This window comes from Ambystoma mexicanum, chromosome 5q, assembly GCF_040938575.1.
Source record: "Ambystoma mexicanum isolate Mex_15411 chromosome 5q, UKY_AmexF1_1, whole genome shotgun sequence".
Lineage (NCBI taxonomy): Eukaryota > Metazoa > Chordata > Amphibia > Caudata > Ambystomatidae > Ambystoma > Ambystoma mexicanum.
Window position 1 is genome coordinate 403,144,764 of NC_090933.1, and position 26,831 is coordinate 403,171,594.

A 26,831-nucleotide genomic window follows, 5' to 3' on the forward strand; every position below is an offset into this window, starting at 1 on the left:
AATATAGTTTTACATGGTATCCACCTCTTAGCAAGTCTTTCCTTGGTCTGGTTTTGTTTCATTTGTTCAGTTTTACACAAAAGTCTGGTGGTTTTAAAACGCTGGCTTTCTGATAGTGGTGAGTACTAGTAATGCAACCATTTTTGGGATTAAGAAAATGAATTCCCCACAGTTCTGAGTTGCTTTTTTTTTGCAATCAGCATTGCCATTCCCAATGGTTTCAGGCTACTGTGTGTGTAGCCCATTGGTGGTTTTAGGCAGTGCCCTCCTGTGCTCACAACATAGGCAAAAATGGGTGGCAGCCTATTCTTCATGTTTTCCCTGTGCGCACTCTGGGGAGTTCTGGCCATCATGATGTTTTCCATGCCAGTACTGCACAGTTTTATTGTAGGGCTTGGATGCATGGGTAAAAACATCCCACACATCGTAGTGATCCCCAAAAAGGGCAAACCCCCAGAGGAATGCACCGCCTACCGACCCATATCCCTAATCAACAGTGAAGCCAAAATACTAGCCAACAGGCTGCAATTGGTCATTACGTCACTGATCCATCCTGACCAATGCGGCTTCATGCCTGAAAGTTCCACGAGAATGAACATTCGCAGGCTGCACCTGGCACTGGAGAGAGCGCCTGCTTTGCAAAAATCACTTGCATTGTTGGCCATAGATTTCAAAAAAGCATTCGATTCAGTTTACTGGGAGGCCTTATGGGCAATAATGCGCAAGATGCAATTTGGGGAACCGTTCATAAAATGGGTGCAACTCCTCTACAACAATCCAACGGCGGAGGTCAGAGTAAATGGGTGGCCCTCACGTAATATCCGATTAGGGAAAGGAACCAGACAAGGTTGCCCGTTCTCGGCAATGGTGTTTGCACTGATAATGGAACCACTGTCCGTCCTTCTGCGGGACACCACCACGTGGACTAGCTTCAGATAGGGGCCGAACTGGGAAGATGGGATATCCCTCTATGCGGATGATCTCTTAGTATATCTGGGCGACCCAGCGACCTCCTGCCCCGTGGTCACGCAACTACTGACTAACTATGGAATCTTCAGTAGACTCAGTGTAAACTGGTCCAAATCTGTGCTGTTTCCGATAGAAGGGGTAGACTGCATATCAGCATCGGGCTTCCCATATCAAGTAGAAACCACTCAGTTCCACTACCTAGGCATTCTAATCACCAATGGGCTGGATAGCTATGTAAAACAAAACCTGCATCCACTAGTTATGAGATATGAGCAAGATGCAGCCCACTGGCAAGCACTGCCACTGACAGTGCTAGGCAGGGCGGTGCTATTTAAGATGCTGGCCCTACCCCGGTTCTTATACATCCTTCTAAACGCCCCTCTCCATGTCCCCACCGAAGAGTTCTGCAGAATAGATGGAACAACACGTAAACTCCTTTGGGGTGGGGAAACACCCGAGGATTGCCCTCAAAACTCTCCAACGCTCATTCTGGGAGGGGGGAATAGGACTTCCAAACATCCAGATCTACTACTGGGCGACACAGATGGCGACAGTCAATGATATATTGCACGGAGACCCGCCCATTCCCCATATAAAAGCTGAATTAGCTGCACGACATGGCATGTCCTCGATTGAAAGCCTCTACTGTAAACAGACTCGCCCTCCTGAACGCACGATAGTGGCGCATACAGCCCTGGTGTGGAAGGAAGTACACAAACACTTAGGATGGGACAACAAAATCACCCCAGTCCAACCCATCTGGAACAATGCTCACCTCTCGAGCCTCAGCAATCTCCCGAAATGGCCAAACTGGGTAACAGCCGGCATACTGACCATACAGCAGGTGTTCGTGAACGATCAGTTGATACAGTTCCCCGAGCTAGTGGCAACATATGGTCTCCCGGACACTGAACACTTCCACTATGGACAATTACAACATGCCCTCACCATACATAGGGCCCAAATGGCGGACATGCCGGAATGTACACCTATGGAAAGGAATACAGTCATAGACAGTGTGAACAACAAGGTCACGTCTACTATGTACAATGCTATCTCCTCATTTGCCACAAAAGAGCTGCTGAACCTGAAGATGAAATGGGAACGCAATGTGGGCCCAATATTACCTGAAGACTGGATCTCGACTCTGATGTATCCTAGAGACTCTGCCATCTCCGCAAGAATCAGACTCGTTCAATTGAAGATTCTTCATAGGGTATATTATCCCCGAGTGGCTTTGTATAACTGGGGCAAAAAGACCAACCCCAAATGCCTACGTTGCAAACAGGAAGAAGGGACCTTCTATCATTTCCTCTGGCAATGTACACGTATACAACACTTCTGCCATAAGTGTAGCAAAAGACTCACTAAAGTAATGTGCCGTCCGATCCCAATAGACCCTAAACTCCTCCTTTTGGGTATTGAAGATGCAGTAGATATGTCTCGCTTTGAAAAGCTTCTTCTCTCGTCAGCAACCGGAATTGCCAAAAGGAACATTGCGCAATTGTGGGGCTCAGAAGTTACCCCAAAATATGACCAATGTATGTCAGATGTGGACGCCATCATCCTAATGGAACGCCGAGTCTATCAAGCTAGAGGCTGTCCGGGCAAAGCAGATAGAATCTGGGGCAAATGGGAACAGACATTATAACTCAGATCCAGAATGGACAACAAGCTTTGTTGCGCAATTCTGCCGACGTCACTTTTTGAGGCTGCTTGAGAAAGACTAATACGTAAACGGCCATTTGCTGACCTGTTTGCACCTATTTCTCACAACAACTGTGTCTCCACGGCCGCTTATATTCAGATCATATCAGATTGTACTACTCTGCCTTTTGTATGCAAAGTTATATGGTTATGTTTTGTATGTTTTTGTATTATCGCACAAAATGCAATAAAATGTGTTCTAAAAAAAAAAGAATGGTATCCAGGCTTACAAGTTGATTGGTCCCACAAACACAAAGGAAGAAGTCGTCCTTGAAGGGGCTTCTCTGTCAAGATGAACTTGGCAATTCGGACCTGCAGCAGGGCTTCACCGGGCAAACCAACGGTCCAGGAGTTCCAGCAGCCGTTCTCTTCCAACTCGTCTTCGGTTCTTCGTTCCAGTGGTCGACTCTGCTTTCCGGTCCAAGAGACTCACCTTTTTAAACCGTTTTCTCCCATTCATTCCAGCCTAGCTGTCACTCACCCAGCAGGGTGGCTGCCATTGCTGGACAGTCAGCCAGACAATCACGCCAGAGTGCATTTGGGTCTAATAGGAGACTAAGAATAGGGAGTTTCGGCACCTCCCTCACTTCCTGCCCACCCCAGACACTCAGACGTCAGAGGCGGTCTTCAGTCCTGAAGCCTGCCAAAGGCACGGAAACAAAGGGATCAAACCTGGTTTGGTGTGCAGAGACAAACACTAGAAAGACCTTTCCAAAAAGAAATGGCGAAAAAAGAAGATGGGGACCTGTTTAAACAACGGGGCTTAAGGCATCATATTGAAAAACATGGCTCCCGCGATTTGGGAAAAATATGGTAGATTTTTCTAAAACCACTGCCACCAGCCATTTCGATAGAAAAGGGTAGCATTTGACTGTTACATGAGTTTCTAGACACAGGGGATACTAGGTAACACCTCCAGCACTCTATAGGAGGATAGTGTGTGCTTGGTTTATTTATGAATTCCTGGATTGTTACAATTGCACACAGCACCTTACATTTAAGTACAGTTCTGATACTTTGTAGCCTTAAATCATTTTATACAATGTTTGGTGAAGCAGGAGGACTAATTACTGACCTGTTTCCAGGGCGTTCATTCAAATAAAATGCCAATCTAGCCCTACCTCTATGAAGGACATTACGTACCTAGTAAACTAAAACTTATGGTGCTCATCAAATGTACCAAAGTACCAGTCCGTAGTCCAAATCCTATTCAGCTAACTAACACAACCACTTAGGAAAACTTAACAAAAAGAAGGCCGGAGCAACAGCCTCTGTCCTTGGTGGTTGCCTGGCCCAATGTTTTGGATCTCTCTCCCAACAGAAGGATTAAAAGTTTAAGTTCTGGATCTCTTTCCAAACAAAGGTGTTAAATAAAGTTTGTCAAAGTTAATCAATTTCTTGTAGCACTGTGCTCCGCCTCTCTATATACCACTTTTTCAACACTCGATATATATTTCGTACAGTTTCCTTTTAGTCAGGAAATAGATTTTTCGTACCACAACTAGACCATTTCTAAGAACAGCAACCGGAATTGAAGATTTGCCAATTGGCCAGCTTTTGTGACCCATCCCCGTGCAGTGCAGGAGTCCCCTTACATCCTCCCTCCTGTCCCCTCGACTGAGGCTCAGGAACAGCGAGATCTGCAGGAACTGCCAGGAACAGAAGTCTTCAGCTGCATCTTTTTCTAAAATATAAGGTACTGTGAAAATCCGACTGAGAGAATTTACCTCTCACCGCGAAAGTTTGTGGAACTTTGGCAACCTGCAGACCTAGTCAGCTTGTGAACCGACATACAAACCTTTCTTCTGTGAACTACTTCTGAGAACCGTGGCAAAGACTTTTCCGTTTTTATATACCAGAACCGTTTTTACTTCTACAAGACACTAGCCCATTGACTTTGGCCTACCTAATGCATTGCATCAACTCCTCTGGTGAACTCAAACTATTTGCAGTGTTTTGGAGTAACTGTAATATTTGTTTTTATTAACTTATGCCTTTTGGCTTCTTCTTTTATGCTATTTTGCTCCTACTTCAAGGGAGCTCAACTGCTTAGTAATTAGTATGGTATACATTTTGTGTGATATTGGTTGCCTCCTTTAGTGAATGGTTTACAAATGATTGTGTAATACATTTTTACCAGGAAACATTGAGTATAAGTGTCTATCTGAATACTTGTCATTGTAGACATCTGTGTAACACCCTTACAAGCTCACATTCCCTCTTGAGATACGCCTGGCTGCTCAGCTTGCTACCAAAAACGGTGTGGTACAGACTTATGTCATCTAGATTCGATTTGTGTGCAGGCGCCCATAATCCAGGGAAATTGGTATTTCCACCATTGGAACACACGAGGTGCTCCAAATTCCAAGATGTCCGCCGCCACCAAGGCTCCCTATCCTCTCCCCTCCCTGCCTCCTCACAGCTCCTAGGCTCAAGCCGATTTGCCAGGTATCCTTCCAAACCTGCCACGATTTGCCGGCAGGCAAGAGAGCCGGCCCATGAGGTAAGGCTCATGAGAGAAGGCTCTGACTGAGCTGACCGAGCGCTATCGGCACCAGGCGACATCCTTATGCCCAAATTGCTGCAATTCATCACATCTCCAGTGCCTCCCCTGCTCACTCAACCAGCGGCGCTTGGCTACCGCCAGCGCAAGGTAATCCCGCCACCCCGCATCACCTTAACGTACGCTATTGACTTTGTACTACGGAGCTTGCTCGCCGTCTTCATTGTATTCCTCCAGTCTGTTAACGACGCTTCATCTGTAGCACCCCAATGCCTAAGGTTTTACCATACTCGTCCAGCCTAGCATAACTCTACCCATATTGCTATTGCTTACTTGCTTATTCCCCTGCTGCGCCTGCCTACAAGACTGATGTGCGCTATATCTAAGTTAGCCTCCTTATATTCTGCACTGTCCAAACTTGTTGCGCCCACAATTTGAATTGTGCCCTGTGTATGCTGCATTGCTCTTTGCCTGATATGCCCACAACTGTTGCAAGCCCTTGTGTGTTAGCACTGCCAAACTTGTTGCGCCCTACAATTTGAATTGTGCCCTGTGTATGCTGCATTGCTCTTTGCCTGATATGCCCACAACTGTTGCAAGCCCTTGGGTCTTTGCATTGTCCAACTTGTTGCGCCCCACAATTGAATTGTGCTCGGTGTACGCTGCATTACTCTGTACCTGATATGCAAGCCCTGGTATCTGCATTGCCTTTGTACTCCTGATTTGTATGTGCCCCTACTGCCTAGCCTGTCGCACCGATACAACTGATTTCCAGTCTTAACCTGCCTGCTTTGTTGTGCCCATCACTAACAAGTAATTTAACCTGTGAGCTTGCACTGCTGAGCCCAGTAGCTCTTGCAACCTTAGCCAGCGACTCCTCCACAGACCTGGTGCCCCACTACCTCTCCAACTCTAGTAACGTGTTACCACGCCTGTCCACCCAAAGGCCTCTGCTCGCCCTATTACGAGTACCACTTTTAGTGTGGGTATCTACCTGGTCACTTTACCTTTCATCTACTAATTTAGCTGCACCTAGCACCTTGCACACTACATCCATGGCCTCCACCTACAGACTTGCCGACACCTATTCAAGTACTGTACTTCAGAATCCCAATATTTACCTTAATGCTCCTGCCTTATGGCTTGACCATTTCGCTAAAAAACCCACACCTAACCAACCTTGCTCCACCGCCCTAAGAAACAAAAGACTAGGCTCTAGACTTATGGGCAAGAAGGGTCACCCTATGTACCCAAGCCTACATTTCAAAACCCTGACGCCCAGCCCGCCCCTCCCAAACGTCCACTTCACCTACGCCCCAATGCCTTCAGACCAACCTTGCTTCAACAAGCAACGTCGGCTTAATCAAGGCCGCTCTGATCAACGCAAGGACCTTAGCTGCTCATGCACTGGACATTGCAGATCTCATCAAGACTCAGGAGCTTGACCTCATCGCTATCTCTGAGACTTGGCTACATTCTGCATCAGGCCCTGCACTCTCTCTGGCTATCCCCACAGATTACTCTGTCATCAGATGCGACCGTACTTCTAGAGGCGGCGAAATTGCATTTATCTATAGAAACTCACTAGGACCAAGAACCATTCCGAGTATCAATGTGGAATCCGCAGAGTTACTCTCTGTCAAACTACAACTTTCAGCCAACCAAACGGTCGCCATCCACCTAATATACAGACCCCCTGGTCCTCCTACAACCTTTGTAGATGACATCTGTGCTTTAGTACTTGATAAAGCGAAATCTAACTCTCAAACCATCATCCTTTGTGACTTTAATCTAGGCTACCAAGACCCTAACGATCCTGCAGCCCTCAACCTCGACAACACCCTAACAGAATTAGGATTCTCACACCATATACAGGAACCCACCCACACCAAAGGACGGTCCCTCGACTGGCTCTGTGACACCAACTGCAATATCTGCATACTCTCGAACGCCCCTTGCATCTGGTCTGATCACCACATCATCACCTTCAGTATTGAAGCAGCCTCTCTACCCATGCCTCCTCTCTTCCCCAGCCACACTCACTAGAAATAAAAAGAACATTACCACGGAAAAACTACTCCCCCTCATCCTTCCTTCCCTTAATCATGCTCCTGACACTTGTTGCTACCCTACTATCTTAGACAACCTCTACAACCAGTCAGTGCTTGCAGCCATCCACTGTATTGCCCCGCTCAAACTTAGGAGACCTAAAAAACGCGCTCACCTCAACTCGTGGTTCACTCCCCAGCTCAGAGTGCTACGCAAAGAGAAACGTATTGCAGAGTCACCTTGGAAAAGCCACCCGTCTGACGCCACCCTCAACTATAAAGAAGCCTTGCTCCAGGCTAAAAAAGACTCCTACAACAACCGTATTGTGTCAGCCCAATGAAATGCCAAGGAATTATTCAAAATTCTTAAGGAACTTGAGACGCCTGCAGCTCCCCCTAACTCGCGTACCAAAGATAGTATTTGGTGCTCGAATATTCAAACAGCACTCCTGGGTAAAACTGCCACCCTCCAAACCAAAATTAGAGATAAACAAAAATCCCTACAGTCTAATCAACCACTGACCACACCTATACCCAATACCCACCAAGCTAATCCCTCTCATAAACCATTCTCTTTCTCCCCTCTCATCACCCTTGAAGTAGAAGGAATCATAAACCACCTCAAACCATCCAACTGCCAAGGTGACCCTTGCCCGGCACCTATCAACGAATCATCTCACAACCTAGCCCCTTTCATCACAGTATTCATAAATGTATCCTTCAAGACTGGTATAGTCCCGGACAGCCTCAAGGATGTGTGGGTAATCCCACTTCTCAAAAAACCTTCCCTTGACCCTAACATTCCAACTAACTTTAGACCAATCACTACGGTCCCGTTCCTGCTCAAGATCCTGGATCGTGCAGCCTACTTGCAGATTCAAGACTACCTCGAATCCAACAACCTTTTTGGGTTAAGACAATCAGGATTCCGGCCCAAACACGGCACTGAATCAGCCCTGATTGATCTGAAAACTCAGATGGAGACACTAAAGGACAATGGGAAGTTAGCACTACTCATTCTCCTTGAATTCTCCGCGGCATTCGATTTGGCCAACCACCAAATACTCTGCCAACATCTTAAATCTGCGGCCCACTTCTCTGATTCTGCCAATGCCTGGATCCATTCATTCCTGAGCAACAGAATCATGAGGGTCTTTTCACCTACAGCATCAGCAGACCCCTCCCCCACTCACCGTGGCATCCCTCAAGGCTCTTGTGTCCCCTACGTTGTATAACATATTCACCAAGCCCCTCTTCGATGTGCTCGACTATCTGGGTGTCTCCTACACCAACTATGCGGACGACACCCAGATACTCATTCCCATCCCTGGTGACTACACAGCCGACACTAAGGCCTTGAACGACGTCTACCTGGTGATTCAGGCCTGGATGGCACATCACGAACTTTGCCTTGACGACGAAAAGACTGAGCTCCTACTAGGATCAAGCCATCGTCTAAACAATTAGATCAAACCTACAAGTCCTTCATCATTGATGGTAATGATATCAAGGTCTCTAAAGACGCTAAAACTTTAGGTGTCTATTTGTACTCCATGCTTTCTTTGAACAGACAATCGCAGTAAGGTCAGCTTCGAGGGGATTGGGTCCTCCGACGTATTCCATATCTTTGACAGTAATCACCACAGCTGTACTGCTTCGGAAAATGTTCTGTGTCCTACGTCGATGACGCCGATGCGACGTCCCCGAGGACGACCTCTGACGGCCGACGTCACCTGATGTGATAAGTAGGACGCACGACGCCCGTAGCCTCAGTTCCGTTTTTTCCGCGAACGTGTTCGCTTCGTGAATCTCAGTACGCCTCGACTCTTTGGAGTTTCTGTTGAAATCTTCTCAGTTCTTTGAACCTGTTAGGTTTTGTGAAAAAGCCTGTTCGTGACGATGTCTACCTCGTCTTCAACCCCGCGTCCGGGCTTCAAAAAATACGGGGACTGTGGGTCCAAGATGTTGGTAACGTACTCACACAACGCCTGCCTCTGTTGCCTCGGGGAGGCCCATGACACGGACGACTGTGTCGACTGCCAGTCGCTCACGGCCAAGGCCTTGCGGGAGCGCAAGAAGAAGTTGTCAGTAGGTAGGTTGTCTAAGCCCCGGAAGTCGAGGTCTGCGGGGCTTTCGACGGATGAATCGAGAGGCGACTCTCCGCGTCCTCGTCGGAGGTCCAGTGGGTCTCCTTCCAGGAGTCGGTCTCGCCACTTCTCTGCCTCTTCGAGGCATTCCCGGAAGCGCCGGCATCGGTCGCCTTCCCCGTCCTCTTCCGAGGACTCCACCTGTCGGCGGGTCGCTTATCCCACCATGCAAGCGACAGCGGAGGAATGGGCTTTTTTCGGGAAGATGATGTTGGCGATTCTCGAATTGCAGGGCACCGGTCCGTCCGCGCCTTTGAGTGGGGTCGGTCGTGATCAGTCGAGTGACACAGCTCGCACGCCTTCGGGCTCGGGTGGTCGGCACGGTTCGCGGAAGAGTTCCCGCTCGGAGAAGGGTAACCGTTCTCACCATGCCCGTTCCAGGTCCTGGTCCTCGACGCGCTCGAGACTGCGTGATCCTGTGCAGTCTTCAAGGAAGACGTCGACGCCTGTGGCGCCAAGGTCGTCGCCGGCCTCTCTCGAGGCTCTGCCTCCGAGGGGGTCGTCGATCCTGTCGGCACCTAGGTCGTTGAAGGACACGTTCGTAGCTCTGGCTTCGAGGCCTGTGTAGACGCTGTCGATGCTGGCGGCGCTGCGGATGACATCAATGCCGATTCACTCGACACCGATTCTCTCGGTGCCGATTCGTTCAGCGCCCTCGACGCCTTTCGAGGCAGTGGTGTCGGAGGGGCCCCGTGGAACGGGGGAAGCCCCTAGAAAGGCTCCGGCTAAGGTCAGGCATAACCTTGGTCCCCAGGTGCCTTCCTCTCACCGCCTGGAGTACATTTCAGAGGTTGTTGAGGGCTCTGAGGGCTTGGTTCCGGATACAGTGCCAGATGAGCTTCTCTCGGGCCATAGCCAATTTGAAGACCTGAGGCAGTCACTGCATGATGCCAGTGGACTGGACACCTCTCGGAGGTGGAGTTTTGTAGGCCTCAGCCTGGCACTCATGCCGATTGTTCGTACTGGCGCCTAATGTCTCGGGTCACCAAGTACTTGAGATGGTCGGCTCCCCCAGGGGAGTTTGTTCAGGATGATCTTACAGACATCCTCGATCTTGGTCCCCCCACTGACCCGGTACTGCTGTTTCATATGGCTCTGCAGAGAAGGGTGGCGGCGGCTTGGACTGCTCCGGAGAGTCTCCCGGCAGTGGGGCAAGTCTTTATCGCGAAAATACCGTCGAGCCAGTAGCGACCCCTGCTACTTGTCCAGGCACCCAAATCCGGAGAGTTTGGTGGTGCAGGCGGCTACGGCCCTGGCAAAGCAGGCGTCGTATCCTACCATCCCTCCGGATAGGGACGACAAACGTTTTGTTGGCTGGCAGAATAAAGTGTTTTCTTCAGGGGCTATGGCGCTTCAGGCGGCCAACTCCGTATTTGCCTTGTCTCGTTTCACACACACTCTGTGGAACTGTGTTGCATTAGCGGCTGAACATATTCCCAAAGGGGACGAACGGGATGGTTTCCTTGCTATGGTCCAGGATGGCAAGGATGCCATGTGTCAGGCCGTTCAGTCGGGTTTGGACATGGCAGATTGTGTCAGCCGGTCCATGGCGGCGAGCACCGTAATACGCAGGTTTGCGTGGTTGCGGAAGTCGGGGTTCGCTCCTGATGTACAGTCCCGGCTCCTCAACATGCCCTTTGACAGTGAACATCTTTTTGGCAGCAAGGCTGACGAGAGCCTTGAGAGGTTGCAGACCTCCAAAGCTGCAGCAAAGTCGTTGGGTGCTGCAGTTCGACAACCTCTGCCTTTTCGTCCTGGGGGACAACAATGGAGGGGAGGTTCCTTTCGTTATTACTCATCCTTCAGTAAAGCGAGAGGAGCTGTCAGTCAGAGGCCACCGTAGGAGTACCAGAGGTAGAAAACAGGGTACTCGAGGTGCCAAAGCCGCTCAGGCAGTTGCTTCTTTGCCCTCTGGCAACGCCGCAGCCGCTACCACTGTCATGAGGCCATGTCCCATGGTTCGCCGGTTGGGGGAAGGTTGGCGCAGCATCTTGTAGAGTGGCGTGCCATTACTTCAGATGTGTGGGTTCTGGAGATCGTAACCCACGGCTACTGTCTTCCCTTTCAGCAGAGGCCTCACGACAATCCACCTGGGAACCTCTCTTTGAAGAGTCCGGATCCGCTCCTTGTGCAGGAAATTCAAGCCCTGCTGGAGAAAGGCGCCATAGAACTGGTGCCTGTAGCGGAGAGGAACAAGCGATGGTATTCCCCTTATTTTTTAATTTCAAAGAAAGATGGGGGATTGAGACCCATCATGGACTTGCGCAACTTGAACAAACTCCTACGGAAGGACAAGTTCAAGATGGTCGCTCTCTCTCAAGTCCTCCAGGCCCTTCAACTTCAGGACTGGTTGGTGTCTCTCGACCTCAAGGACGCTTACTTCCATGTGCCGATCCATCCCAAGCACAAGAAGTACCTGAGGTTCGCGGTTGGCGACTCGCACTTTCAGTTTCGGGTCCTGCCATTCGGATTGACCTCCGCCCCAAGGGTTTTCACCAAGCTCATGGTGGTGGTGGCAGCGCATCTCAGGAAAGGGGATTTCACGTCTACCCCTACCTGGACGATTGGTTGATCAGGGGGAGCTCTCCTGAGCAAGTTCTGGATCATCTGTCTGTCACCTGCCACTCCCTCCAGAAGCTGGGCTTCTCCCTCAATTTAAAGAAGTCCCATTTGACGCCAACACAGCGGCTCCAGTACATCCGAGCAGTGCTCGACACATCCCTGGGGCTGTTTTTTCCTCCCCAGGTGAGGGCTCTTCACATTCAGCAGATGTTGCACAAGTTCAACTTGCCCAGATGCTCCCGGCGTTCGAGTTCTTGAGGTTGCTCGGCCTCATGGCATCCTGCATTCTTCTGGTGCCAGAGGCTCGTCTGCGGATGAGATCTTTGCAGTGGGCACTCAAGACGCAGTGGTCGCAATCTTCCGGCAGGATGTCGGACCTTGTTCAGGTGCCGCCCTCGGTCGCCCAGGACCTTCTGTGGTGGCCCGTCGAAGGCAATCTGATGAAGGGGGGCTCCGTTTTGGCTTCCCTGGCCGGAGGTGACGATCGTGTCGGACGCATCCCTCACGGGATGGGGAGCTCATGCCAATGAGTTGACAGTCAGCGGTCGTTGGTCTCCGTCGAAGTCCAGACTCCATATCAATCTGTTGGAGCTGAGGGCCGTCATGCTAGCCCTGAAGGCTTTTCTGCCGACTGTGCGAGGAAAGAGTGGCCTGATCCTGACGGACCAGTGGCCATGCACTACCTCAACAAAAAGGGGGGGGGGGCAGGGTCACTTCCTCTGTGCAGGGAGGCGATGCAGCTAGAGTTCTGGGCCATCCAGCAGAATGTTTTGATCTCGGCTGTTCATCTGGCCGGAGACTACAAGACGACGGACGCTCTGAGCAGGCAGAGCACGATCTCTCACGAGTGGGAGCTGGCTCAGGAGATTCTCCTGGAGATCTTAGCCCTTTGGGGGACCCCTCAAGTCGATCTCATCTCCAGTGTCAACCGGAAGTGCGAAAGGTTCTGCTCGCGGGAATTTCCTCCAAAAGAGCCTTGGGGTACGCGTTCATGGTGGAGTGGTCATTCCCACTGCTTTACGCGTTCCTCCAGTCCCCGTCATCCCGCAAGAACTGCGGAGGTTATGGAGGTTCGGTTCCCGGATGATCCTCATTGCTCCGGCGTGGGCCCGGAGGACATGGTACCCGGACCTTCTCGACTTGTCCATCTGCCCTCCACGTCGTCTTCCCTACCGAGACGATCTGCTCTCACGGGATGGGGGTCAAGTTCCCTATCCAGAGGTCAGATCCCTCAACCTTCACGCTTGGCTTCTGAAAGGTTGAGGTATAAGGATTGGGACCTCCCTGAAGACGTGCTGGAGGTGTTGCTCTCGGCCAGACGGCCGGCAACAAAGTCTCTGTACCGTTGGCGTAAATTCTGCGACTGGTGCAGAGTTAAGAATGTGGATCCTTTTGAATGTGACATTCCCATGGTTCTGTCTTTTTTGCTTTCTTTGGCCCACAGGGGCTTGCAAGTGGGTACCATTAAAGGTTACCTGGTGGCGCTGTCCATATTTAAGCGCTCGTCTGAAGAATATTCCTATTTTAAGATTCCTTTATTTCTCAGTTTTTGAAAGGGCTCACTAATGTGTTCCCTCCGTCACCTTTTCTGGTGTCCGGTTGGGATTTGAACCTTGTTCTTAAGTTTCTTATGGGTGCTCCGTTTGAGCCTTTGCATTCTTGCCCTTTGAGACTGTTAACTCTGAAAACTGTGTTTTTGGTTGCGGTTACTTCCGCTCGCAGAGTGAGTGAGTTACAGGCACTTTCAGTTAAGCCACCCTTCACTGTGTTTCATAAGTACAGGGTTGTCCTTCGAGTTCGTCCTTCCTTTCTTCCGAAGGTGGTTTCGTAATTTCATTTGGGCCAGAAGGTTGTTCTTCCAGCATTCTATCCTCCTCCGCATCCTGGTAAGGAAGAGGAGAGGCTCCATAGGCTTGATCCTAGGAGAGCGTTGAGCTTTTTTATATTTCACGCATGTCCCGGGTCAGAGTGGACGATCAACTCTTCATTGGTTACGCTGGAAAGCGTTTGGGACAAGCTGTGACGAAACAGACTGTCTCATTGGATTATTTTGGCTATCTCCGAGTGTTACCGCATGGCAGGTAAGGACCCACCGGCTGGCTTGCGGGCCCATTCTACCAGGGGTATGGCTGCGTCTACTGCCCTACAGAGGGGTGTTCCTATTTGTAACATCTGTGATGCAGCCACCTGGGCTTCTGTACATACTTTTATACGTCCCTACTCCCTCGATTCCATCCGACAGCAGGATCTGGCCTTTGGCAAGGCAGTCATTTATTCTGCAATTTGATTGGGCATGCTAAATTTGTGTTATAAATTCTTTTCCCACCTACTTGCTTTGGTACTGCTTTGGGAGTCTGTCAAAGATATGGAATACGTCGGAGGACCCAATCCACTCGAAGAACAAGTTACTCTCTTACCTGGTAACGTTCTTTCGATGGGATGGTCCGACGACGTATTCCATATCGCTCCCTCCCTACCTTCCCCGCTACAGAATTTCTTATGCGTTTGCAGCTTACGTTTCCACAAGGCCTTGTGTGTCTGACTGGCAGAAGACTGGTGGGAAACGTTCTGGGAGAAAAAACTACAACTGAGGCTACGGGCGTCGTGCGTCCTACTTATCCCATCGGGTAACGTCGGCCGTAGGAGGAGGTCCTCAGGGACGGCTCATCTACGTAGGACGCAGACGCCGAAAATTTTCCGAAGCAGCACAGCTGTGGTGATTACTGTCATAGATATGGAATACGTCGTCGGACCATACCATCGAAAGAACGTTACCAGGTAAGCGAGTAACTTGTTCATCTGCCTACACCTGCAAACTTATCACCGCCTGCAGACCCTTTCTAAACTCTTAACTGCATCACCCTCGCCAGAACACTCATTATGGCCAAAATTGACTACTGTAGTGCTCTCTACTTAGGGACCAGTCAGTCCAACCTCAATAAATTACAAACTGTACAAAACAATGCCATAAGGGCAGCCCTAAACATCCCGAGACGATACCATATCTCCACCTACGATGGCTCCCGGTAAAACAAAGAATTGCCCTGAAAACTCTAACCTTGACTCACAAATGCCTGAATAACAACGCCCCACCCTACCTTTCCTCTCGCCTTACACTTCACACCTCTCGACGACCTAGATCAGCCCAAACTCACAGCCTAACCCTGCCTAGATTCAAACTCCAAAAAGCGGGCGGTGTGAGCTTCCCTGTCCTAGCCTCCAAACTTTGGAACACACTGCCCACTTCCATCAAAACTGAACCATCGTTCCAAACTTTCAAGAACAACGCCAAATCTTGGCTGTTCTCACGAATTGAGGCTCCTCACTCAGTCCTGCTTTCCACATGTAATATAGGTTATGTGTAGATGCACTCCATAATGTACTTGTATTATAATTCGTAAATGGTATTTTTATGTACTTTATGTATATTTGTGTAAATGTATTATGTATTTACTGTTATTGTAACCTGTTTTCAAGAGTATGCGCCCGGTTGCCCCTGGGCCTGGTTTGCGCTTTACAAATAAACTAAACTTAAACTTATACCAAAGGTTGATTTTGCTTACACCTGTAGTCTTAGTTGGGTGTAGTGGTCCCAAAGGGTACTGCATACAAACTCTGCCTAACACCCGACTATCACGTTGACACTGGTATAGGTAGTACGTACTGTACCCGTTGCGTCAGTTCTGTTTTTCTGCATGTTCCGCACACTTCAAAATCATCCCAGTGATTTTTTGGGTTTCGTATTGGGTTTATCCTATTCTCGAAGATGTTTCATCTCTTCACCTCAGCAAGAGAAAAAGCGCTCAAACCATAGTAAGCGCTCTAGGTCGAGAATCAGTTCTTGACACTCGTCATTGTTGGCCTCCCATAAAAAATTGAAGAAGATGGGTCAAAGATCCGGCTCTTCTTTGGACTCCTCACCGGATGCAAGACGGTTAAGTTTCCCAGGTAAATCAACGTCGAAAAAGCCGAATGGGTGGAATTTCGCCTCCAAATTATGGTGTTTGAGAATGCAGCCCCTCCTGCCCTTTCAAAGAGCCGGAAGGCTTTGGACCCCATCATGCCTCATAGGGCCAACAGGGAGTCAGTTGATGCTTCTGCGCCAACAAGCCCGTGCAAGAAAGCAAAGCTTCCACGAAGCGTCGAGTCTCTCAAAGGTTCGGGTTATACCAAAGCCTCCACCCTCCACTCCGCGGAAGGTTGCGTCGACTCCTTGGACGCCTAAACAGTTGATGTTGAAGCAATCAACGTCTTTGACAGATTTGTCAAAGGATTGTAGACCTCTTGCAAGAAAGGACTTCACCTCCAGGAGTTGATTTTTGAGAAGAAGGCTAGAGATAGTCCTCAGTTCATTTGGCCTGGAGTTTGGAACTCCCGATGTGCCTGAGGAGTTGCTCTCTAAAGAGTCCAGATTACAGCACCTTGTAGATTCCTTAAAGGATGCTAGTGGGCTTTATACCTTTCCCGAGGTTGCTTTTGCCATCCCAGATCATTCTGGACATGCAGAAGCTTCATACAGGCCTGTCATGGGTAAGGTAACACAATACCTTGGCTGGGGACGACCTGGTGCTGTGTATGAATAGGATGACCTGACAGATATATTCGATAAAGGTCCTCCAAAGGACCCTGTCCTACCGTTTCATACAGCCCTATTGAACAGGGTGCTAGAGAATTGGAAGAAACCACACTACTCGGCTGTTAATTAGGAGTTCACAAGGAAGTACATGTCCTCTGCTTTGGATCCTGATTTCTTATCAAAACACCCTACTTCTGAAAGTCTAGTGGTTCAGGCAGCTAAATCTACCTCTAGGGCAGCTGCTTACCCTATGATCCCTCCGGATAGGGACGACAAGAAATGTGACACCTTAGGAAGATGTTTTTTTCAGCAAGTAGCATGGCTTTGAAGTCCATTAATGCTGCATGCGCTTTAGCAAAGTACACATTTACTTTGTAGGAGGTGGCAGCAATGGATGAAGATCACCTTCCTGAAGGTCAAGAAAGGGAAGGTTTCCGGAACATCAAGGATGCAATGTGCCAGTCATTACGGTTTGGATTCTGCAGGTAGTGTCAGTTGGGCGATGGCAGCAAGCAGTGTCTCATGAACATTTGCTTGGTTGGGTAGGTCTGGATTTGCTCGGCATGTTCAAGCAAGACTTCTATATATGCCCTTCGAATGTTCCCAGCTATTTGGCTCCAATGCTGATGAGAGCTTGGAGAAGCTTCATTCCTCTAAGGCAGCGGCGAAGTTGCTGAGTGGAGCAATACGTTAACTGCAGCAGAGACAAACAACCTCCCAGAGTTACAGCGGTTGTTCTTTTTGTTACTATTCTTTCGTTGGAAGGAAAAGAGGCCAAAGCTCATAGTGGCCACAGGAGATTTCCTTGTGGACGACGAAGACGTGGGGGGTAAGCTGACCCTAAAAGCCACAACTACGTTGCCATCTGCAGCACCAAAACCTCTGAGGCCTTCGTCCACTGGACAGTAGGAGGAGCAGATTAACACAGCATGGGGAAGAATGGCGAAGCATTACTTCCGATGCTTGGGCACTACAAACTGTTGCCCAGGGTTACCGCCTCCCATTCATAAAAAGGCCTCTGGACCACCCATCGGGGAGTCAGTCCTTTCAGAATCTGGATCCTCTCTTACGGGAGATTATCAGCCTCTTGGAGAAAGGTGCAATAGAATGGGTACCTGTAGCGGAGAGGAACCAAAGATGGTACTCCCCTTACTTTATAATTCATAAAAAGGGCATAGGACTACGACCCATCTTGGACTTGAGATGCTTGAGCAAGTTCCTCAGGAAGGACAAAGTCAAGTTGGTTACTCTTTTGCAGATCCTTGGGGCCCTTCAGCTCCAGATTATATGGTGTCATTCGATCTTCAGGATGCTTATTTCCATGTGCCCATACAGCCCAAGCACAGGAAGTACCTTAGGTTCGCCATTGGCAGTTCTTGATTTCAATTTTGGTTCAGTCATTTCGGGCTCACCTCTGCCCCGAGGATCTTCACCAAATATTGGATGATTGGCTGATCAGAGCTTGTTTTCCGGAACAGGTTCTGGAACACATCAGCGTCACTTCTCACTCCCTCCACAAGCTTGGCTTCTCCCTCAATGTCAAGAAGTCCCACTTGATACCTTCTCTAAAGCTTCAGTTGATTGCTGTGGATCTGGATACTTTTTCAGGGAAAGCTTTGCCACCGGAGGTGAGGAGCTCAGCACATTGTGCAGATAGTCATGACGTTTCAGAATGCCCAACGTCTACCGGCCTTAGATTTTTTGAGGTTGCTCGGTCTCATGGCATCCTGCATTTTCCTGGTGCCAGAGGCCCGTCTGAGGATGCGATCCTTTCAGTGGGTTCTCAGATCCCAATGGTTGCAATGCTCCAGCAGGATGAAAGACCACCTTCAGGTCCTGAGCTAGGTCACGCAGGATCGCCTGTGGTGGGCCCGTTTGTTAACCATTGCAAGGAAACACAATTCCACACTTTCTACAGCCAGTCTTGGATTGTGGGTGGTGTTTGCTGTTTCCATCATTGCGCACTCACCAGCCATGCCGTTATTTATAAAATCATAAACCCCCGTTTCTGTGATTTAGTTAGAATCTTCAACTTTGGCTCCCACATAACCATACTTTTTCCTGCAGCTGCCCCACCTCCTGCAGCATCGCTTGCATTTGGATTTTTGTTAGGGAGAATTTGCATAAATGTGCTAATGCCCTTCACCTTAGCGACCCCCAGCAATTTTGCTGGATTTTGAGGACTTGATTTTTTTACCTTGAAAGAGTGTGAGCCTTTTTTCCACTCTTTCATGTGTTTTGATGTGTGTTTTACTCTTATGTTCTTTGATTATGGAGTTTTAGATAACTCCATAGGCATAATCTTTTCATGTGTGTCACAATGCACCTTCAGTGCAGTGACACAGGGATGTCTTTTAGACTTCCCAAAGGATTAAATACCTTCTCTGGGATAAACTACTGTTTCCCAGAGAATGTAAGGTTAAATTGACTTTACTAGTCTTTTTAAATTCCTAGACCCAGCACACACTATCTTCCTATAGAGTGCTGGAGGGTTTACCTAGTACCCCGTGTGTCTAGAAACTCATGTAGCAGTCAAATGCTAGCCTTTTCTATCGAAATGGCTGGTGGCAGTGGTTTTACAGCGAACTACCATGATTTTTCCCAACCGCGAACACCGGTAGCTAAAAATCATGGAAGCCATGTTTTTCAAGATGGCGCCTTAAGGCCCTTTGTTTAAACAGGTCCTGGTCTTCTTTTTTGCCATTTCCTTTTGGAAAGGTCCTTCTAGTGTTTGTCTCTGCGTGCCAAACTAGGTTTGGTCCCTTTGTTTCTATGCCTTTGCCGGGCTTCAGGACTGAAGGCCGCCTCTGGCGCCTGAGTGGGGTGGGCAGGAAGTGAGGGAGGTGCCCGAAACTCCCTGTGCTTAGTCTCCTAGGAGACCCAAATGCACTCTGGCATGATTGGCTGGCTGACTGTCCGGCAAGGACAGCCACCCTGCTGGGTGAGGGGCAGCTAGGATGGAATGAAAGGGAGAAAACTGTTTAAAAGGCGAGTCTCTTGGACTGGAAAGCAGAGTCGACCACTGGAACGAAAGAACCGAAGAGGACGGCTGATGCAACTCCTGGACCGTTGGTTTGCCCGGTGAAGCCCTGCTGCTGGTCCGAATTGCCAAGTTCATCTCGACAGAGAAGTCCCCTCAAGGATGACTTCTTCCTTTGAGTTGGTGGGACCAATCAACTCGTAAGCCACCTGGATACCATTCTCGAAGCTGGGTAGGATTAACCAGAGAGAGGGACACCAGCTTGTGCGCTTGAATTACAGCTACTGAAGTGACTCAATGTTGTCAGCGTTTTACAATGATCCCGTGCAGTGCAGGAGTCCTCAGACGTCCTCCCTCTTGTACCCACGACTGAGGTTTAGGAACAGTGAGATCTGCAGGAACCAACGTCTTCTGCTGCATCTTGTTCTTCATATTAAGGTACTGTGCCAACCCGATTGAGAGAACTTGCCTCTCGCGGTTTCCCAACTTGCAGGCCTAATCAGCTTTTGACCCAACATATGATTCTTTTTCGTACAAACTACTTCTGAGAACTTTGGCAAAGACTTTACCGTTTACTTCAAGAACTGCTCTTTCCTATCCAAGACTCTAGTCCATTGACTTTGGCCTAGGCCTATTGAACTGAATCGAGTCCTCTGGTGAACTGAAACTATTTGCACTGCTTAAGAACGTATTTGTGATCTATTCTGCTAACTTGTGCCTTTGTCCTCCTATTTAAAGTGACTGAAATGCCATTTTGCTCCTATTTCAGGGAGCCTAATTTACTTAGAAACTTATTGGTTTGGTACTGAAGTGTATTTGTGTATGATATGAAGTTGCCTGCTTCTAGTGAATGTTTTCTAAGTGACTGTGTAATAAATTAATAAGTGGTTTACCAAGAAACCTTGAGTGTAAGTGTCTACTTGAACCACTGTGATTGTAAGACCTCTGTGTAACCTCCTTTTACTGCTCACATTCCCTCTTGAGATAAGCCTGGCTGCTCAGCTTACTACCACAAAACTAGTATGTTTTACTTCCTTACTGAACGATTGAAATATATTTTCAAAGAACATTTTCTGACCATGTGTATGATTTCTTTTTCATGATGTACTCATTTCACATTTTTCCCATAGTGGCCTGGTAGGCTCACACAGTCCTTCATTGACAAGCGATTCAGAAACATTGGAAGAATGTATGGTCTGTTCGGATATGAAGAGAGATACCCTGTTTGGCCCATGTGGGCATATTGCTACTTGTTCCTTGTGCTCACCACGGGTCAAGAAATGCCTCTTATGTAAAGAACAAGTTCAATCAAGAACAAAGGTATTTTCTTTCCCTTTGCATCTTCAAATAATGTAAGCATCACCATTGTCATTGAAGTGGTTGTGACTGTACATACCTGAAATTCACATGTGGCTACAGTATTTATATGCCACTGTTCTTTTAGAAGACTCGTAACTGCTTGATTAGTTGTACAAACAAGTATGTCCCTTCTTTAGTTGTTAACCAGTCTTAATTTGAAACTGTTTTCTGAAAGAAAGGAATGCGTTTTTAGATATTGGTCACTTGGGCCATATGGTGTCTGTGTAATATGTGGCTTGCCAAGGAATTATTTGCTTTGAGGTTTGCATCACACAATCTAAAACAAATTGTCATTATTGAAGTTGACCCTTGATATCTCCTTGAAAAAGTGTTAATTGGCAATGCTGCATGTTAGCTTACACTTGACCATAGTCTATCCATTTTGCAGCTAAAGCACTCCAAACTTGGTAGATTTGTTGAAGATTCGAATGTACAAATATCATTATCATAACCGTTGTGAATGTTGCACCGAATAGTTGGAATTTTATAATTAGTCAAAATGTTTCAAATGGGTTCTGAAGAGGATGATGGGAAAACGCATGTAATCCCATCATTTATGGTCAGTAAAACTATTAACATAATCCATAATCTTGTAAATATAGAATCACATAGAATTTGGAACCTATACAGGCACATGCCATGTTGCCAAGCTTTCCAGATGATACACCTAATATTGAGAACTCAGATCTATCTGATTCACCCGAGACTGGTCCTATATATGGGATCTGTGTGATTTGTACGCCGGTAAATTACCCGGAACAGAAGTGCTTGCATTGGAAATGTACGCAATACAAAATGTTCGTACATTTCCCATGCAAACATTTCCATCACATTTCAACACTTAAAGCATACTAACATACACCCCCACCCACACCCCACTTACCCGTCAATGCGACGTGCTGTGTCCCTGCAGCGTCGGTTCCCTTTCACTTTCGTGATTGGGAACCGGCGCCACAGGGTCCTTTTTTTTTGTTTGTGTTTTTTAAAAAATAAATAAAATTCGGGCAGCTGCAGGGGTTCACCGCAACCCCCGCTCACTATACTGTACAGTGTAGCATTTGTATTTTATTATTTATATAGCGCTTTACACCAAAGCAACCAAAATACATTAAACATGGAACATAGAAGCAATAAAATAAACATGATTCAAACCAGAAAAACAGCATGTAGAAGAATTTGCATTTGGGAAGGATGAGAAGAGGTAGTGAGCGGTGTGTTGCGGTGGGCACCCCTGCAGCCCCCGGCAGCTTTTTTTCTCTTTTTTGAATATATATTTTTTTATATATAACCGACCTCACCAAAAGACCTAAACACATACCACAAAAAGTTCAAACTTTTGGTAGTCGGTCATTTTCGGTTAGGTAATTTCGTACAATTCCTATATATGATTTACATTAACCCTGAAAATGGTACACGGCACATTAACCACTGAAGGACATCAATTTGTCAGCCCCATAGAGAACCTCCCATCTCTTTTAGTGGGCAGTTAATAAAACAGAATGGGCTAGTGACACCAGGCTGCACGATTAATGAACCTAAATATGTATACAATAACAGGAATCCGTATTAAGATGACCGCGATAGAACGCCGGGACGTATGATGTCACAGACCATAACAAACGTCATGACATCATGTCACATGAGCGCGTCACATATGTGACGCGGCATAAAGAGCAGCCATTTGGGACCGCAAACACAACAGTATTTCAAAACGGTAGCAGGCGCTCCTCTCCAGAAAGAACATGGCATGATAACCTGTTCTGAGATGAGTTTGCAGCACACGCTTTTTGCTCACTGTGCCTTTCACAGATGGGAAATATCCATTTGCATATCAGTCTTTGTCCCGCCCACATGGGCAGTCCAGCGGTGCTATGGCTATGTGAACACAACAGTAGAAGGCAAAGCGAGATGCGGTTTAAGATTTCACCAAGTAAGTCATTGATAAACTTGTCAGTGGGCTCCATTGCTGAGACTTCCCACACATAAAATAGATCAGGTCCAAAAGACTTACATCCTTTTGACCGCCACCTTTTGGATTTCTCTTCTAGATCTCCTCAGAAAACTATCGCAGAGAACTCTGTATCCACTTATATTATGCCACGTGGCTGGAGTGAATCAACAACCACATCTACTAGGAGTGAAATCTTGATAGTGAGTGTACTACTCAAGAATTTTAGGTTCTGAAACCTCATCCTCAATGCTCTTAGATTTTAAAATACTTTACACCTGCCTCTACAGATTGGTGCCTTAATTCAAATTATAATCCACTGGGATAAAAACCCTTGGAAATATACCTGAATAGGTAAGCGTTTTTACATACACATTATCCATAAAGGAGTTACCGTTTACACCATTACACACTCGCCAGTGCAGGAGCTACATTAGCCTTCATTGCTAAAGTACCTCTGGATGCGATCTGTAGAGCCATCACATGGAGTTCAGTGCACACTTTCACTCAACATTACTGTTACACAGGCATGAAGTGAGTCGCAGTATTAAAGCATTTATTGCCTCTTTTTATTCTACCCATCCATCACCTTCACCTGGTACTGCTCGCTAATCTATGCAAAGCATGTGATTGTGGTTGCCCTCCCGGCCTGGAAGGGAAGTGCCTTTTGTGGAGGGAATGGAAGTGCCTCTGGTGAAGCGGCGCTGGGCGCGATGGCGGCTAGCGGGCCTCAGCTGTAAATATCAGGACTGCCGCACCACTCTATTCACTGGTCTGGACTTCCTTTCTCGTGCACCTGATTAGTCTGCAACTGCTAGGCCGCATGGTGGGTTTGTCGTGCATTGTGCAGTTTCTCTGTCGATCGCTGCTCTCCCCCTCCATGGTGCTCTTCAATCTCCCTCATCTACTCTTATCACCTATCCTATCGGTCTTTCGCAGTCTGGAAGGCAAAAAACAAAATTAAAGAAAAATCTCCTGGTCTCCAATCCACGCTTGCCCATCGCTGAAACCTTTGTCAACGCTTCTTCCAGGCAGATTGTCAGATATTTTCTTTTGTTCCCTCTCCGGATCTTTGAACTCCCCATATGGTCTCAGTCCTCTCCCTTTTCTCTTCTTCGCTCATCAATGGTGGAACCCAATGGGAATTACTCTTGACACACTTCCGATCCTCCAGGGGCATCATTAATGTCTACCAAAATGGCACTGTCGTGGCCCAGGGCTCTTAGCCCAACCTCCTCCTCTTGACAGCCGTCTTTTGTCTCAACTCCCCCTTCTCCTGCCACTCTTCCTTCTGTCCCCCTCCGGCCCTTTTGCCACCACCAATGGGCATACCACACTCCTGTACCCCTCCTCGGAAGACGTTCCAAGGTGGCAACCAGCTCCACTTAGCTACCCTCAACTCTTGCTCTGCCGTTAAAGACTCCTCTGAGAACTGCCTCTTCCTTGAAGACTTTGACCTTAATGTTCTCACTGTCACAGAGACATGGTTCACTGCCAGCTCTGTCACTACAAGATCCTCTCTAAGACCATGTCTAACCGGCTTTGGGGCGCAGTGGGCCTGATCTTCCCTGAATGGGTCACTGCTACTATCATACCCACTCAGACCTGCTCTTCTTTCGAATGCCTCGTCTGCAGGCTTGGTGCCTCGACAATCCTGTCACCGACTCTTGCCACCATCTACAGGACACCTGGTCCGGTCTCCTTTCTTTCTGAGAGGTCTGCCCTCACATCTTCTCTCCTGGCCGCCACCTCCAAGCTGCTCTTCCTCAGTGACTTCAATGTTCACTTTGATTCTCCTGATGCAGCCTCTGGTCTTTGGCAGTCTCTCGACATCACCATACTTCTGGTCCAAAGCACTCAGCACAACACCTTGGATGCTCTCATCTAAGCAGGCATCCCCGTATCCAACCTTCTCACTACACCCCTCTCCTGATCTGACCATTCCTTCCTGCCCTCCCACATGGATTTCTTGGGTCCCCCGAGTAAGCCTCTGCCCGCACATCCAGTCTCCTTCTCCATCATTCGACCAATGAAGCAAGTGTCTGTTGCTGCTTTTGCCACCACTTTCATTCCGCCTCCACCCACGGACTCTCACACTGACACAGCCCTTGCTAACCTTCGTCTCTCCATCTACAATACTCTGGACATCCTTGCCCCTGTCATGAGGATCCGCATGAAGCCTGCCTCCAAATGTAACACCTGGTATGATTCTGACCTAGCCTCTCCGAAACACAAGTGCAGAGTTGCTGAGCGGAAGTGGCAGGCCTCGAGCACATTCTCCAACAGACTGGCCAGCCGCCTGCTCCAAAGGCAATACAGACCCCATCTGCTTGAATAAGAAAGCTTACATCATAGCCTGCATCTCTGGGGCTACTAAAAACACAACGCTACTGTTCAAAATCTGTAAGGAATTCGCCAATCCTTCTGCAGTCTCCACCTCTCCTCTGCCATCTCAGACCCTCTGCACTGCGCTGGCCTCACTTCATAACCAAAATTCAGGACATCCTGTCCTCATTCTCCTCCTCACCCCTCCCTTCTCCCTCAGCCGCTCTCAGGCCTCCCTTGGCCCCCCCTCATCCCTTCCCTCCTACTCTTCTCTTACCCATACCACTGGATGAAATCTCTAGACAGGTCCTCTGTGAAAGTCTCCTCCAAACAGATGCTCCCCTTCTCCTCCAGAACTATCGTGGACATGTCATGATCTCTGCTTCCAAAAGATCAGGACTTGCCCGACTCCCTTGGAAGCAGACCCATAACCCCGGTTTCGAGTGCCAGCCAGTCCCAATTGGGACCTTTTGGACCCTGTCCTGGCGCCAGTGGCACCAGGCTCATAAAGATGCCCAGTCCCAGCGCTGGAAGCGCCGGGCTCATAATGCTTGGGTGGACTTACCTGCAGCAGACCATGCTGCTTACTTACCTGCCAGTTGAACCCCTGATCCTCTTCTGTTTGGGACTACTTTTCCTGTTGGGTGGGGCAGGAGCCACTCCCTAGGTTCAGAACACTGGAACTCTTCTGGAAAGCAGGAACTCTTTTCTTACCTAGGCGTGGCTGTGGAAGGAGACACTAAGCACTACAGGAGGCTATTTAAACCACACCCGATGGATGAATCTTGCTTTGCGTTATTCTGCATCCTCTGCAGCAGAACGCTCATCGTGTCTTCTGCTTCTGATCCTGGGCCTAAGGGAACAAAGGCTTACCATCCTGGAATCCAGTCTTCAGCAGCACCTGTAAAGACAAAGAAAGAACAGGTTAGCACTACGGTCTTCAGTGGCAGCGCATCTCTTACCTGGTCCATCGGCTGTCACCAACGCCTCGCGCTGCATTCCGGCATCTGAAAGACAAAAGCTTACCAGCACTTCGCACGCTCCGGAGGCCTTCGGCGCTGCATCCCGCATCTGAAAGACAAAAGAAGGTGCGTTTAAAGACATTGGGCAACTTTATTACTCACGTGCCATTACTCCTTCCCACGCCGAATCCAGTGGGTATTCCAGCACCCTTCAGCTTCTCTAAAGCTCCGAACTTGTACCTGCAAGATAAAAGGGACAGTTAGTGCGCATCGTGAAGCAGGCTACAAGCGCTTACTTACGTGCTTCCAGGCGCTTCTATTCCTCACGCGGGTTCGATCCTCAACTCTCATCAGCCCGCCATCCGCCATCGCCGGAACCCTGCAAAACAAGAGATATCATTACAAAAGACTTTTAAGACATTTGAAGTGCCCAGAACTTACCGTTCGTGCATTTAATGACGGACAGCAGTCCTCTGAGGTCAAGAGGCCTGCACCCTTATCCAGTGAAGAAACTGGTTACAGCACCCTGCCCCGAGGCAGATGGAGAGCTCGGCGTTCACTTACCTAAGGTGAGGGCGTTAACCTTTCGGGTTCTACAGGAGAAGAGAAAGGGCAGAGGAGAGAGGCACCCAATAACCCCAGTTCATTAATCCCATATTTTCTATCTGCAGACATCTTACTCTTCGAGTCAGACATACAGTGCACAGAAGTCCAGCCCAAAGAGCCAACCGTGTGTTACACATCA

At 48.4% G+C, this 26,831-nt stretch overlaps 1 protein-coding gene across 2 annotated transcripts in view; it reads left to right on the forward strand.

Moving 5' to 3' along the window:
- Positions 1-26,831, forward strand: part of MIB1 (MIB E3 ubiquitin protein ligase 1) — an 863,979-nt gene that overhangs the window by 737,135 nt on the left and 100,013 nt on the right. For both annotated transcript variants that reach the window (XM_069620891.1, XM_069620890.1), the window contains exon 17: positions 20,623-20,812. In XM_069620891.1, coding sequence (XP_069476992.1) covers positions 20,623-20,812 — 190 coding nt within the window. The remainder of the gene's footprint in view (positions 1-20,622; positions 20,813-26,831) is intronic.